The 14,221-nt window shown below is 42.4% G+C and overlaps 1 protein-coding gene across 1 annotated transcript in view; it reads left to right on the forward strand.

The window, feature by feature from the left end:
- rhbdf1b (rhomboid 5 homolog 1b) overlaps nt 1-14,221 on the forward strand; it is a 73,265-nt gene that overhangs the window by 55,079 nt on the left and 3,965 nt on the right. Inside the window, 11 exon segments of the mRNA XM_080456100.1 lie at nt 365-545; nt 547-620; nt 1,503-1,614; nt 2,075-2,149; nt 2,758-2,919; nt 3,460-3,560; nt 3,692-3,755; nt 5,145-5,239; nt 5,609-5,684; nt 6,626-6,726; nt 6,876-7,029. Of these exon segments, the coding sequence (XP_080312226.1) occupies nt 365-545; nt 547-620; nt 1,503-1,614; nt 2,075-2,149; nt 2,758-2,919; nt 3,460-3,560; nt 3,692-3,755; nt 5,145-5,239; nt 5,609-5,684; nt 6,626-6,726; nt 6,876-7,029 (1,195 nt within the window).

Raw genomic sequence — 14,221 nt, forward strand, 5'->3', positions numbered from 1 at the left:
GTGCTGGTTACTGTCTTATAAGAACAGAGCGCTAACCGATTGCACCACTGGAGCCTGTGACATTGTCATAGCTCACACATAATGATGGTTTCATATTTAGCTCCTTAAACAAGAGGGCACTGCCTCCATGAAATATTAAGACAACACACAAAAAATACTTGAGTTTTATGTATGGAAGAGAGATTCAAGGGATTGAATCAAGAGTAAATCCTAATAACATTTAACATTTATTCAATCTAATGATATTTTTTTATCTTACTCATTAATTAAAGGTGTTTCATCCCCCCGGCTCTTCTGCCCTCTCCCCCTATGCTCTCCTTTTCTCCCTCCCTCCCTCCCTCCCTCCCTCCCTCCCTTTACCCAGGCCATTGGAGCGAGGCTGGCGTAAGTCCAAAGAAGGACCTTTAGTTCAGCCGAAGGTACGTCTGCGTCAGGAGGTGGTTAGCATCAATGGTACCCAGCCACGTGGCCAGCGCATCGTCGTGCCCGTCAAGAAGCTGTTCGCCCGGGAGAAGAGACCGTATGGCCTGGGCATCGTCGGCCGGCCTCACCAATCGCACATACCGCAAGCGCATTGACAGCTTTGTCCGACGGCAGATCGAGGACATGGACGACCACAGGTGCAGTATGGCAGCTGGAAAGGGGGCCAAAGGGTTATCTTGTGCTGGCCAGGGAGACGATAGAAGATTGTTTATTGATTGGATAAAACATTTTTAATCACGTCAGGGAGTTTGACTTTATTTTTCAAGCGATGTCAGCGTTTTAACACCTCCCTTTGAACTCTTATTGGATTCAGACGTTGTTAATGGATCTTGAAATTGTAGGTTAATTGTTTTCCCTCCTATAGGCACCAGGCACCTAAGAACCCACCTAGTCCCAAACAACTTGTCTTATTGTACACACACCTCTTCTATATGAGAGCTGTCAGGTTTTAAATATATTTGACAGATTATTAAATTCTGTCAAACTTGCCTTAATTTAAGGGCACTGTCTTCATCATTTTCTTTGATTTCAGAAGAAGGGAAGGGGCTATGTTATTGAAACCAATTGCTTAAAGGTTTGGGCTCCAGATAGGCTCAAACTCACAACTTCAACATCACTTCACTGGTCACTGTTTGCTAAGTACTGCTGCGTGTTAACCCATTGCGCTACTGGAGCCTCTTGAGGCGTAAGTGGAGCCTGTTGAGATTGAAAATGAGTTTGATCTTTCAAGTGATTTCTGCGTTTGGAAGAAGTTCTTAACACCTGCCTTTAAAGTGTAAATAATTTTTTCCAACAAATGTAGCTTAACCCACTGAGACCTGAGGTTTCTACAAATGCCCTCTAAATCAGTAGTTCTCACACTTTCAAGATTTTTCTAAAATGTTCAAAAATGTACAAGCTTGTGACGCGCTGTGAGCTTGTATATCTGAAAAAAATCAGCCAAAAAATCAAAAATGTCACCGTGATGCTTTTCCGGTTTTAATGGGTTAAAATTGTTCTGTACTTGTGTTCTGTCCTAGGCCATTCTTTTCCTACTGGATCACATTTGTCCACTTGCTGATTACCATCCTGGCTGTCACTATTTATGGCATTGCTCCTGTGGGGTTCTCCCAGCACGAAACTGTGGACTCAGTAAGTACTGTACAATTCAGTTCGGTTAGATTAGATTAGCTGTGTGGTTAATACCCTGGTAGTTAACCACATGAACCCTAGCATCCCTGTTCTGGGCATGTCCCACTAGGCCAATATTTGGCCTAGTGGGACATGTGGTGAGCTTGTAGATCTGCTATTTTCGACAAAGATATTTGGCGTATAAAAGGGGAAAAGGGGGTGACCAAGTAATGCTCTGACCACATTATGCATAATCACTGTTATGTGAACTAAGATACATTAAACAGGGACCAACTAACCTTGTGATTGCCACAGAATAGTTTACTCAGGCTCAGTAAAGCATTTCTGCTTTGGTGAAAAGTACAGTGTTTACAGACAACGTGGAGTGAAGATGCCACGAAACCCAAGATGACTGATATAACTGATATAAGATTGTTCGTGATTATATTTAGATAAAATGTTTTGTCATTATCTTTTGCAGGTCTTAAGGAACAAGGGAGTTTATGAAAATGTCAAGTTTGTGCAACAAGAAAACTTCTGGGTCGGACCAGGTTCTGTGAGTTCCTGCTGCGCTTATGATTCATCATAATAATTAAATTATCCGTTAAAATAAAGAAAATATTATTAAATACAGACTACTCCCATTATGTGCCAATGAGAGCTGAGTGTGTGCAGGGTTTTAGGACAAACACTACTACACCACCAGGTAGTTTCACTATTAATTATTGAGGTCAGTCGGTGTGGCATGATTGATTGATTGATTGATTGAAATGTTTATTAGGCAAAAGAATGTAAAACAACACAGTTACATTTATAATACTTTTGTCTAAAAGGTCCGACCAAAAAAGTCCTTGCGGACTTGTTTCCGTTGGGGTCCTTGAATTAATTTCATAGACATATATAGTAGCAACCAAACAGTTCAAAAAACAACATAAAAAATCACTATGTACAAAAAAAAAAGCAGCATGAAAAAAAAAATATATATACAAAAAAAATGTCTGGAATAGAATTCTGCATACACTCATACACTCCATAATTCATGATTAGTCACCATGTGCAAGGACGTGCAAGAAAGGGGTTATATAAAATATATAATAATAATAATACTAATTATTATTATTATTATTATTATTATTATTATAACATACATCATTCATCCTGCAGGAGGCACTGATTCACCTGGGGGCCAAGTTCTCCCCCTGCATGCGGCAAGACCAGGAGGTTCATGAGCTGATCCAGGAGAAGCGAGGCAGGGAGAAGGGCTCAGGCTGCTGTGTGAGGAACGACCGCTCCGGCTGCCTCCAGACCTCCCAAGAAGAGTGCTCGGTTAGTTTTGATAAAGTCCTAGGTTTATTGGTTTATTCGACAAAAACAAAAACATCTCTATGAATTCAAGGCTTCATGGGTTGTGTAATTGATAGAAAATAAGTACTTTTTGGGGTGAACTATCCCTTTAAGACAACGTCTGCTTACATCTTGTTAGCAGACGTTGTTACAGTTTGTAATGGGAATATTCTTAACCGTTACGCATTCAAGCTGCGTCCATCAGGGATGGAGATATTGGCATTTTCATTCTCGCAAAGGCTTTCCCCTTGCCCACGTTATTAAGACTACAATACCCAAAATGCTGTGCTCTATCTTGTTCAAGTGATTAATGTGCTGTGTACACAGTAAAATCCTCAATGTTAATTTGTTCATTTGTAATTTTGAGAGTGTAACAAATGTAACCAAATACAGTTTGTTACATTTATACACTCTCAGAATTAAATGGAAAAATGAGGACTTTACTGTATCAGCTATGAATTTGAATGTGTGTACCTTTGTGTACCTCTGATACAAGGCCTCTCTGTCTCTGTGTTCCTACAGAGTACTCTGGCAGTGTGGGTTAAGTGGCCTCAACACCCCAGTGCTCCTTATCTCAATGGCAAACTACGCCAGCATGGTGCAGTATGCCACCAGGACCCAAGGTAAGCTGTACAATTAATCCGGTTGTAAGTCATTATGTTTTTGTTGGGTCTCTGATACGACCATGTTCTGTTACTTTTGGGTATCTGGGCAGCTTCTTAAGGGTCATCTCACTTGCCTTTTCTTCTCATAGGATTTGTCTGGAGCCTGCCTCAGTTTCACCTCACGAGTGGCCTGATGACATCACAAAGTGGCCTGTAAGTACACACTATTGATGGTGAGGGACGGTTTATCGTTCTTAGTCTTTAAGTGAAGCATTGGCGGTCCACTCCTTATCGCTGTCCATTACGTTTTTTTTATTTATTATTTCAGATAAGGTTCTGCATTTCTGTAGTGCCTTTATCCAAAGCACATACACATTCATCCATTCTGATGCTGGAGGCAACCACTGAAGGTACCTCCCTCTTCAGAAGCAGTCATGCGTTCAGTGCTCTCTCCGATCGCCTTTCAGAAAGTCCAGTATATATTGAAAAGTACTCCTGGTCAAGACCAGAATTTCCACCTTGCTCACTACCGTAGCAGTAATCTGACATTGATTTCAATTGGACAGTGCACATCTAATGTTTGTCAATCACTTTTCAGTTGGTGGGTAAACTTGTTTTGCAATGTGGGGTATGGTGTGAGTTTGCCATCATTCAATGTAAATGTGGTCCCACACGTGATTGTTTTTAAGCTCCACAGTGATCTTAAAATTCACATGCTCCAGGTGAGGCCCGAACTCACAACCTCGGCATCACTCTGCTGGTTACTGTCTTATAAGTACCGCGCGCTAACCGATTGCGCCACTGGAGCTGTTATGTATTACAAACGGTCTCAAACCAGAGGGCAGTGAGTCCATGAAATTACAAGACAACACACAAAAAATACATTCATGATTGTGTCCAAACCACATACACACTCATCCATTTTGATGGTGGAGGCAACCACTCAAGGTACCTCCCTCTTCAGATGCAGTCATGGGTTCAGTCTTTTGCTCAAGGACACTTGGACGCAGATCGAGGAAAAGTATAAAGCCTGTGTGAGGAGAATTTTCTAATTGCGGAGAGTGTAGGATATGGATAGTTGGAAAGCATCAGAGAGGGACAGGTTATGTGTGTGTTTTATGATTATTTAATGGTTTTGGCACACAGGGGGGCTCTTGAACACAGTATATAATGTATAAGGCTTTCACCCGCCAATTGAGGCTTTCACAACCTCCATATTCCTTACTGTCTTGTACGTAATGCACACAGACCAATGGTGCCACTGGGGCTTCGGATGTTGCTGTATTGAGACAGAAATGAAAAGAAAGTTACATTGAAAGTTATGGTTCATTGGCTTGATGGGTTAAAATGAACACATAGAGGGTCAGCAGCATTTGACTTTGATATAATGTGTACATCTGTGTGTACACACACACACACGCGCACACACACACACACACACACACACACACACACACACACACACACACACACACACACACACACACACACACACACACACACACACACACACACACACACACACACACACACACACACACACACACACACACACACACACACAGCCGGTGCTGACAGCTGTTCCACCTGTCTGAACTGTAGGTGTGTACGAGGTATAACTCTGGGAACCACACCAACCTTCCACACATAGATTGTGCCATCACAGGAAGACCTTGCTGCATTGGAACCAAAGGACGGTAAGAGGACCTACATGTCTTAATAGATTGATCTGTTTTCCCATATACTCTATACCGTATTTGCTGTCACATGCTTTTAACTCTATTATTAGTGCCAGTCTTTCTTTTTTTAAGTGGTAGCATCTTGCATGGCCTGAAATGTATTTCTATTATTATGATTATATTTATAATATTGATAATATTGATATTAGCTGACTGGTAACTGTACTCTAGCTGACTGGTAACGCATAGAAAACACATAGTGAATATTGCCATCAATAGAGGATAATGGATGACAAAGTTAGTTGCCTGCCTGTTTTTCTTTTTGCCATGAATTTGTATTTGCTTATACTGTAGCTAATACATGCAATGATGTCTTGCATGTTGTAGGTGTGAGATAACTTCCAGAGAGTACTGTGATTTCATGAAGGGGTACTTCCATGAGGAGGCCACTCTCTGCTCACAGGTAAGATGAAGAAATATACAACCCTCAACATGCCTTGTTGGGGGTTGATTTATTGTGTGTATTGAAGTTGGTTGATATTTTACACATGTAGCTGCTATGGGTGTCAGTTGCTCAGTCAGGAGCTAGTGTGGCCATCTGGGAACTGGAAGATTCCCGGATCGTTCCACAGCTACTACTGGCTGTGTGTCGTCGATGTGTGAATGTGTACCGCATAAACGTGTAATGTGCAACCATGTGTTCCACTGTTGCGTTGTGTATTAATGGGTGAATGTGAAGTATATTGTAAAGCACATTTGAGTTGTTGAAAACTGCTATATAAATGCAGTCCATTTACACTCACTCAGAGTAAATTACACAGAATGGAGTAGCAGAATAAGCATTGATGCTTTCCAGGTTCAGAGCCATGGATCAACAGAGAGGTCAAGGAAAGGTGTTTGACAGCTCTGTATAAAGAGGACATACAGGGCAAACAACTGTCTGTCTCCCTTCTTGCCTCTCTCCCACTTGGCCTACCTCTTTCTTTCTCTCTCTCTCTCTCTCTCTCTCTCTCTCTCTCTCTCTCTCTCTCTCTCTCTCTCTCTCTCTCTATTGAAATTACATTTCAATCTGATCAGCTTTAATGGTATGAATGTGAATGAATGAGACAATATTGCTAAATGGATTAAGTATAAACAGTGTACTAATATTTAAATCTATACATTCCAGAAATTGTATGTATGTATATCCGTCTGTATGCCTTTCCTTCACATACCTCGAGAACCGTTCATCCTATCGACTTCACGGAAGTCTCACTATCAAGGAAGTAAAGTGAGTGTGAAGTTGATGAGATGAGCAGTTCTGCAAAACCGTCCCGCTCTGAGTGAGCGCACGTTCCAAACAGGCACCGACCGGGCACTGCACTAGCAGTAATAATAAGAACAAGAAGTCTCTCTCTCCATCAGGTTGCCTGTATGGATGACGTGTGTGGCCTTCTGCCTTTCCTGAACCCAGAGATCCCTGACCAGTTCTACCGCCTCTGGCTATCTCTCTTCCTCCATGCTGGGTGACTATCTCTGCCTCTCTATTCCGTTTTGCTCCATCTCTATCAAATGCACCATTACTTCATTCCTCGCCACCAGTGCAAGGTTGACCTGCACCTGCATATCGACAAGTGTCGATAATTGTCCATGTTGACCTTATTTGTCCCGGTAGGATCCTGCACTGCCTGGTGTCTGTGCTCTTCCAGATGACAGTGCTGAGGGACTTAGAGAAGCTAGCTGGGTGGCTGAGAATCTCCATCATTTACATACTCAGCGGAATCACTGGGAACCTGGCGTCCGCCATTTTCCTGCCCTACAGAGCTGAGGTATAGTTTTACACTGCATGAAGCACTTTTGTAAAGTACTATACAATCACAAGTTTTTTTTAGGCAGCTTTGCAACATGGTACTAGCTGATTCTACTTAGTGAAAGCAGTGAATTCATTCCACTTTTCATTTTCCCTCTTCCGTTCTCCATCCATGACCTGAAATTGGTCACAGCCATCTTGAAGGATGGGGACACAAATGGGCAGGCAGTGAATTTATTATAGGGGAGGGGCAAAGTCTACATGTTGCAAAGTAATCTCATCTACAATTGAGATTAGAGAACTTACATGCTCCAGGTGAGGCTCGAACTCACAACCTCGGCATCACTCTGCTGGTTACTGTCTTATAAGTACCGCGCGCTAACCGATTGCGCCACTGGAGCCTGTGACATTGTTAAAGCTCACACATAATGATTAACAGACCCGCGACCTGAGGTAATAGAAACAACCCGGACCTGATTGACCATAATAAAACATGGGCCCGAATCTGTATGGCTCTCGGGCATTGTCTGGTATTTTCGGTTCAGGTAGATCCATGAAATGACCTGAAATTGGTCACGGTCATCTTGAAGGATGGGGACACAAATGGGCAGGCAGTAATGTTATTATAGGGGAGGGGCAAAGCCTACTTTTCATATAGTAATCTCATCTACAGCTGAGATTAGAGCTTAAAACCCACATGCTCCAGGTGAGGCTCGAACTCACAACCTCGGCATTACTCCGCTGGTTACTGTCTTATAAGTACCGCGCGCTAACCAATTGCGCCACTGGAGCTTATGAAGTAATTATAGCTCATATTTAATCATGAACAGACCCGCGACCTGAGGTAATAGAACCAACCCGGACTTGATTGACCATAATAAAACATGGACCCGAACCTGTATGGATCTCGGGCATTGTTTGGTATTTTCGGTTTAGGTAGATCCATGAAATGACCTGAAATTGGTCATAGCCATCTTGAAGGATGGGGATACAAATGGGAGAGGAATAACAGGAAGTAGGCCTATAAACAGGAAGCAGGCCTATGGACGGATTTTTTGTTTACAAACAACGAGACTGCATACGCAGGTGCCGGTTTCATGTAATCAATTCCCTACAGATCCCCAAACCTGTTGTTTTGGGGAGCGTTGGTTTCTTTTCATTCAACCCCCTTTTGTGTGTTGGCTGGTGAGACACTCCTAGCGTGACATATATACTTCACCCCGCAACGGTATTGCATGCCGAGATCAGCTGACATACAAGCTCACATCACGTCGCGGATGTGACCGTTGTGAGCTTGGAGGTCTGCTGTTCTCGGCTGTTCTCTGTGCGGAACACCTTCGCATGGCAGAGCATGAATTAGGTTGGAGGCGATACATCTGCGGAATCAGGCTCTGGTGCCGTGATCATTGGGAGCGCTCCCTCGGCGACTGGAGGTGGGGTTTGGAGTACTACTGCTTTGAGAATCGCTATAATTGTTTACACACAACATAAACCAAGGTATATATTTCAAGAGCAAGCGATCACCGTAAACATCCATCCTAAACCTTCCTTCCTCCACACCGGAAGGAAAAGCATCTGAAAGTTTGATGGGATGCATTTTTACACGTGAGACTGTGACCACTTTTACATTGCATCTCATGATCGGTCGGTTTCTTTTGGCCCCGGCCTGCGTAAGCACACTGGTTCTTCATCAGTGTGACGTTGTCTGGAATGTGTCTATAAGAAGTATTATGTATTCAAATTTTGTCAGACCACAGAATATTATGTTATAAACCACCCAGCCAAATTTGAATGATTTAAAACAATTGTTAAGTACATTAAAATAAAAAATAAAAGTCATGAAAAATAAGATGTAATTTTTCTGGCAAGGGTTGTGGGGGGGGGGTATCCACTGAAGGCAGTGAAATAATTATCCTTGCCAGAAGATGGCAGTGCACTCTAGGGTATAGCATCAAAAGACTGGTGTACCTTGGCATAATTCCTAACTACACCGGTTTTCTGCCATCAGTGACTCTGATGACATCACTGAAACTCACCTGAGCGTGTCATCATAAGAGGTGTTTAGCCCCGCCCAGGAAATCTTTGTTTATAGCATAGATATAGAAACCTAGATACCTCATTGGCCTCTGCAGTTCATTGTAACGACTGGTCTCTCACATAGAGTTAAAAACTCTCAATACAAGGCTCTTCCGCGGGGCTGTTTGACTACTGACCAATCACATCACGTTAACTACTGGCCAAACACAGCGCGTCTAACTGACTAGTTGCTGCGCGGCTGCCTCTTAAGAAAAGACCCACCCCACCTGCCTCTGATTGGCCTACCGAACGCCCCCTTCTGTGACGCACACGGAAGTTTCCAGCTTGCCCCCCACAAGCATAGAGGAAGCGGAAGTGCGTCCGAGATGCCGACGCTTCAGAGCCAGCGTCTACCTTTATATGTCTATGGTTTATAGGACCTTTAACAGACAGTGATGTAATTACTGCAGAGAGGGGAGGGGCAATGTCTACATATCACATAGTAATCTCATCTACAGCTGAGATTAGAGCTTAAAACTCACATGCTGCAGGTGAGGCTCGAACTCACAACCTCGGCATCACTCTGCTAGTTACTGTCTTAAGTACCGCACAACTAACCGATTGCGCCACTGGAGCCTGTGAAATAGTCTCTGATTGACCATAATAAAACATGGACCCGATCCTGTATGGGTCTCGGGCATTGTCTGGTACTTTCGGTTCAGGTAGATCCATGAAGACCTGTGGACTGCTCACTGCTAATCACTTTAACCTTTTTTCTTTTCTTTTTTTCAAAATATATTCATATATAACATTTTAAGATTATTCCTTTGTTAGGTTCTGTTCGTACCCTTATTAGGTTATCTTATATCATTTGTCCTTCCTCCTCCAGATTCTTATCAGTGTGACGTTGTCTGGAAATGCGTCTATAAGCAGTATCGTGTAATCAAATTTTGTCAGACCACAGAATAATATGTTATAAACCACCCAGCCAAATTAGAATGATTTAAAACAATTGTTAAAGGTGGGGTAAGTGATTTGCTTTGGTTAAAATAGCTCTATATTCTGATAGTACTCATATAGTCCATATTCACACGGCGGCCATTTTGGAATTTAACATTGCGTTGCTGTGGTAACTGGGGTGGCATTTCATTGACTTAATGGCAATATGGCCGCCGTGTGAATATGGTCCATTGCTATAGAGTGTTTGTTCAGTAAAAGGAGTGTCCCATGTCTCTCCAGCTCTTTATTAAACAGAAAATGCATCTTCAGTGTTCTCTCCTGATTGGCTTAAATGTTGTCACCTACCTGAAAATGTGCTATATTCTGTTTACTAAAGAGCTGGAGAGACCCCTGTGACCGAACAAATGCTCCGTAGCAATGATTACTATCAGAATATAGTACTTTAACCATTTTAACCAAAAAAATGAAATACCAAAAAATATCACTTACCCTACCTTTAAGTAAATAGAAATTGATTTCAAAGTCACGACAAATAAGATGTAGTTTTTCTGGCAAGGGTTTGGGGGGGGGGGCGTCCACTGTCGGCAGTAACATAATTATTCTAGCCAGAAGATGGCGATGCACTCTAAGGTATATAGCATGGCACACTGGCCAAAAGATGGAAGTGCACTCTAGGGTATAGCATCAAAAGACTGGTGTACCTTGGCATAATTCCTAACTACACCGGTTTTCTGCCATCAGTGACTCTGATGACATCACTGAAACTCACCTGAGTGTGTCATCAGGCGAGGTGTTTAGCCCCGCCCAGGAAATCATTGTTTACAGGACCTTTAACAGGTGTAATTACTGCAGAGAGGGGAGGGGCAATGTCTACATATCACATAGTAATCTCATCTACAGCTGAGATTAGAGCTTAAAACTCACACGCTCCAGGTGAGGCTCGAACTCACAACCTCGGCATCACTCTGCTAGTTACTGTCTTATAAGTACCGCGCGCTAACCGATTGCGCCACTGGAGCCTGTGGAACAGTTCCTGATTGACCATAATAAAAAATGGACCCGAACCTGTATGGGTCTCAGGCATTGTCTGGTACTTTCGGTTCAGGTAGATCCATGAAGACCTGTGGACTGCTCACTGCTAATCACTTTAACCTTTTTTCTTTTCTTTTTTTCAAAATATATTCATACATAACATTTTAAGATTATTCCTTTGTTAGGTTCTGTTCGTACCCTTATTAGGTTATCTTATATCATTTGTCCTTCCTCCTCCAGATTCTTATCAGTGTGACGTTGTCTGGAAATGCGTCTATAAGCAGTATCGTGTAATCAAATTTTGTCAGACCACAGAATAATATGTTATAAACCACCCAGCCAAATTAGAATGATTTAAAACAATTGTTAAAGGTGGGGTAAGTGATTTGCTTTGGTTAAAATAGCTCTATATTCTGATAGTACTCATATAGTCCATATTCACACGGCGGCCATTTTGGAATTTAACATTGCGTTGCTGTGGTAACTGGGGTGGCATTTCATTGACTTAATGGCAATATGGCCGCCGTGTGAATATGGTCCATTGCTATAGAGTGTTTGTTCAGTAAAAGGAGTGTCCCATGTCTCTCCAGCTCTTTATTAAACAGAAAATGCATCTTCAGTGTTCTCTCCTGATTGGCTTAAATGTTGTCACCTACCTGAAAATGTGCTATATTCTGTTTACTAAAGAGCTGGAGAGACCCCTGTGACCGAACAAATGCTCTGTAGCAATGATTACTATCAGAATATAGTACTTTAACCATTTTAACAAAAAAAAGGAAATACCAAAAAATATCACTTACCCTACCTTTAAGTAAATAGAAATTGATTTCAAAGTCACGACAAATAAGATGTAGTTTTTCTGGCAAGAGCCAGAAGATGGCGATGCACTCTAAGGTATATAGCATGGCACACTGGCCAAAAGATGGAAGTGCACTCTAGGGTATAGCATCAAAAGACTGGTGTACCTTGGCATAATTCCTAACTACACCGGTTTTCTGCCATCAGTGACTCTGATGACATCACTGAAACTCACCTGAGTGTGTCATCAGGCGAGGTGTTTAGCCCCACCCAGGAAATCATTGTTTACAGGACCTTTAACAGGTGTAATTACTGCAGAGAGGGGAGGGGCAATGTCTACATATCACATAGTAATCTCATCTACAGCTGAGATTAGAGCTTAAAACTCACATGCTCCAGGTGAGGCTCGAACTCACAACCTCGGCATCACTCTGCTAGTTACTGTCTTATAAGTACCGCGCGCTAACCGATTGCGCCACTGGAGCCTGTGAAATAGCCCCTGATTGACCATAATAAAAAATGGACACAAACCTGTATGGGTCTCGGGCATTGTCTGGTACTTTCGGTTCAGGTAGATCCATGAAGACCTGTGGACTGCTCACTGCTAATCACTTTAACCTTTTTTCTTTTCTTTTTTTCAAAATATATTCATACATAACATTTTAAGATTATTCCTTTGTTAGGTTCTGTTCGTACCCTTATTTAGCCTGGTAAACCCTCCCTCCGGAAATCTCATTTCTATTTGATTCCAGGAGTGAGTCTGGCCTGATCGCCCATTCTGCAATATTGGCTGCAGGCTGGAGTTGGGCGGGAGTAATACCGTTGACTGACAACCCCTTCAGCCAATGATAATTTTTCCCCTTCAGCCAATCAGCAGTTCACCAGTCTAATGTGACGCAACGGGACTTTTGAGACAGCCATGCCCAAAATGGGTTGCCTTATTCGGATACATGGGTGTCACTGCCCACCCCTACCGGTTCTCTAAATTTTTATTTTTAAATAGGCTTTGTCATGATTAATTGACCACATAAGTTAAACAACTAAATTCTATCCAAACGATATATTATAAGTAAATTCCGTGCCTCAAAATAGAAGTTAGAGAGCTTTATGAAGTAAAAAAATAGCGGAGAATATAGCGGACAAGAAAAAAATGGCTGCCGTTCGTGTTTTGGGCTCACTCGAACTCGCCACCTGATTGGCCAACTGTCGCTGTCAATCACAGAACGATGTGCGACGACGCTGATAGGCTCGGTTAGCTGGTAATTCCACTAGAAACCCCCACAATGGGCTATCAGGCCAGACTCACTCCTGGAATCAAATAGAAATGAGATTTCCGGAGGGAGGGTTTACCAGGCTAACCCTTATTAGGTTATCTTATATCATTTGTCCTTCCTCCTCCAGATTCTTATCAGTGTGACGTTGTCTGGAAATGCGTCTATAAGCAGTATTGTGTATTCAAATTTTGTCAGACCACAGAATAATATGTTATAAACCACCCAGCCAAATTAGAATGATTTAAAACAATTGTTAAAGGTGGGGTAAGTGATTTGCTTTGGTTAAAATAGCTCTATATTCTGATAGTACTCATTGCTATAGAGTGTTTGTTCATTAAAAGGAGTCTCCCATGTCTCTCCAGCTCTTTATTAAACAGAAAATGCATTTTCAGTGCTCTCACCTGATTGGCTTAAATGATGTCACCTACCTGAAAATGTACTATATTCTGTTTACTAAAGAGCTGGAGAGACCCCTGTGACCGAACAAATGCTCTGTAGCAATGATTACTATCAGAATATAGTACTCAAACCTTTTTAACAAAAAAAAATTAAATACCCAAAAGTATCACTTACCCTACCTTTAAGTATATAGAAATTGATTTCAAAGTCATGACAAATAAGATGTAGTTCTTCTGGCAAGGGTTGGGGGGGGGGGGGGGGCGTCCACTGTCGGCAGTAACATAATTATTCTAGCCAGAAGATGGCGATGCACTCTAGGGTATATAGCATGGCACACTGGCCAAAAGATGGTGCACTCTAGGGTATAGCATCAAAAGACTGGTGTACCTTGGCATAATTCCTAACTACACCGGTTTTCTGCTGATGACATCACTGAAACTCACCTGAGTGTGTCATCAGGCGAGGTGTTTAGCCCCGCCCAGGAAATCATTGTTTACAGGACCTTTAACGGGCAGTGATGTAATTACTGCAGAGAGGGGTGGGGCAATGCCTACATATCACATAGTAATCTGAGAATACAGCTGAATACAGCTGAGATTAGAGCTTAAAACTCACATGCTCCAGGTGAGGCTCGAACTCACAACCTCGGCATCACTCTGCTAGTTACTGTCTTATAAGTACCGCGCGCTAACCGATTGCGCCACTGGAGCCTGTGAAATAGCCCTTGATTGA

This window comes from Gymnoscopelus braueri (genome assembly GCF_963280865.1).
Source record: "Gymnoscopelus braueri genome assembly, chromosome: 17".
NCBI lineage: Eukaryota > Metazoa > Chordata > Actinopteri > Myctophiformes > Myctophidae > Gymnoscopelus > Gymnoscopelus braueri.